Source organism: Myzus persicae, unplaced genomic scaffold (assembly GCF_001856785.1).
Source record: "Myzus persicae strain clone G006 unplaced genomic scaffold, MPER_G0061.0, whole genome shotgun sequence".
In the NCBI taxonomy this organism is placed as follows: Eukaryota; Metazoa; Arthropoda; class Insecta; order Hemiptera; family Aphididae; genus Myzus; species Myzus persicae.
Window position 1 is genome coordinate 1 of NW_019100654.1, and position 1431 is coordinate 1431.

At 29.8% G+C, this 1431-nt stretch overlaps 1 protein-coding gene across 1 annotated transcript; it reads left to right on the forward strand.

Annotated features, from left to right (window-relative positions):
• Positions 1–373: 373 nt before the first annotated feature.
• LOC111039116 lies at positions 374–795 on the forward strand (the record flags this gene model as incomplete). Its single annotated transcript, XM_022322444.1, has 1 exon — positions 374–795. A coding segment is annotated over one exon (303 nt), but the record flags the coding sequence as incomplete, so codon positions are not given.
• Positions 796–1431: the final 636 nt, after the last annotated feature.

Consider the following 1431-nt stretch of genomic DNA (forward strand, 5'->3'; position numbering starts at 1 on the left):
CTGAAAGTTCACTAACATAGGAATTTTCTAGGAGTGTTGACCTGTGTAGTTTTGAATAGAAGCAGAACTTCAATACTAATTACAAATCATACTCAATTCAGTTGAACTTGTGTCGGGTGTAATACTCGCGGTAGCAGTGGTTCCCAACCGTGGGGGGTATTAACTATTAAGTGATGGTAGAATTACGAAAATAATTATGTTATTTTACAATGTGTAAAATTGAAATCACTGTATTCGTTTTCAGATTATCGGTCATCAATAACAGTTATATATTAGGTATAACGATAGAGTCAATAGACCGAGATATTATTTATACTTTATGTTAATATTTTTATTTTATATTTTTTATTTAAAAAAAAAAATGTAATTGGAGTTAATAAGAGTAACGGCCTATTGTCATTCGCCAAATATTGCTCAAGTTGAAGCTAAAAAGGTGGTTAATTCTATGAAAGAAACAGCTGCAAATGAACAAAAAAGCACAAGAAATATGATCAGTGAACATCTTGAAGATGTGTCTGTTACGGTAATAGGACAAGTACCTACAATTAAAGCGCTATTTAGAATAATTCTGAGAACACGAGTAATAAAAGAAAATCCACCAATTAATCCTAGCCAAGTAAACGGTTTGATCATAGCTGATTCATTCAAATTTACTAAAAAAATGAAATATTTTTAACTTATGATAGTGAAAATAATGAAAATAGAATTACAATATGTTCAACGCAACGTAATTTGATTGAGATTCAGAAATCCGATAGTTGGTTTAGCGTGGAACCTTTAAATCGATCATATATATTTTTTCACAGTTGTATACTATACATTGTCATAAAAACGAATGCTTATTACCATTAGTTTAAGTTTTAATGACCGAAAGAATAAAAGATTCATATATAGAAGTATTGAATCAATTGTTGAAATGTAAGCCCGATTTTGATCCAACGTCAATACATTTGTGGACGGATATTATTTACCGGATCAAATGTCGTGGAATCCTCCAGTTGTGATCAGATTCGTATCATCAGCATATGGATATACAATTATATATTCGTTATTCAATTTGCATCTGCTTTATATTTCAAGCTGGAACAAACCTTATTCATAAATGTCGGGTTTTTTAACAGGAAAGCAAAAAAAAATGTCAAAAATGTAGTTCGTCTTAATACAAGTCGTTAATAGAATTCGGTCCCAAAAATTTCAAAAATTTCAACCTATTCTATTGTGCTTCCGTACAACGCATTAAAACGGTTATAGACATCTGTTTAAAATGCTTAAAGCCATTTCGGTGTATTGAATTTGACTACGAAATATGGTTAACAGGTGATACAATAAAAGACTGAATACTAATAAATAATAATATACCACCTTATCAGCAAGTATTATGACCTACTTATTAGAAACCTTGTTTTTAATTTTAACACAAAACTAAAAAAA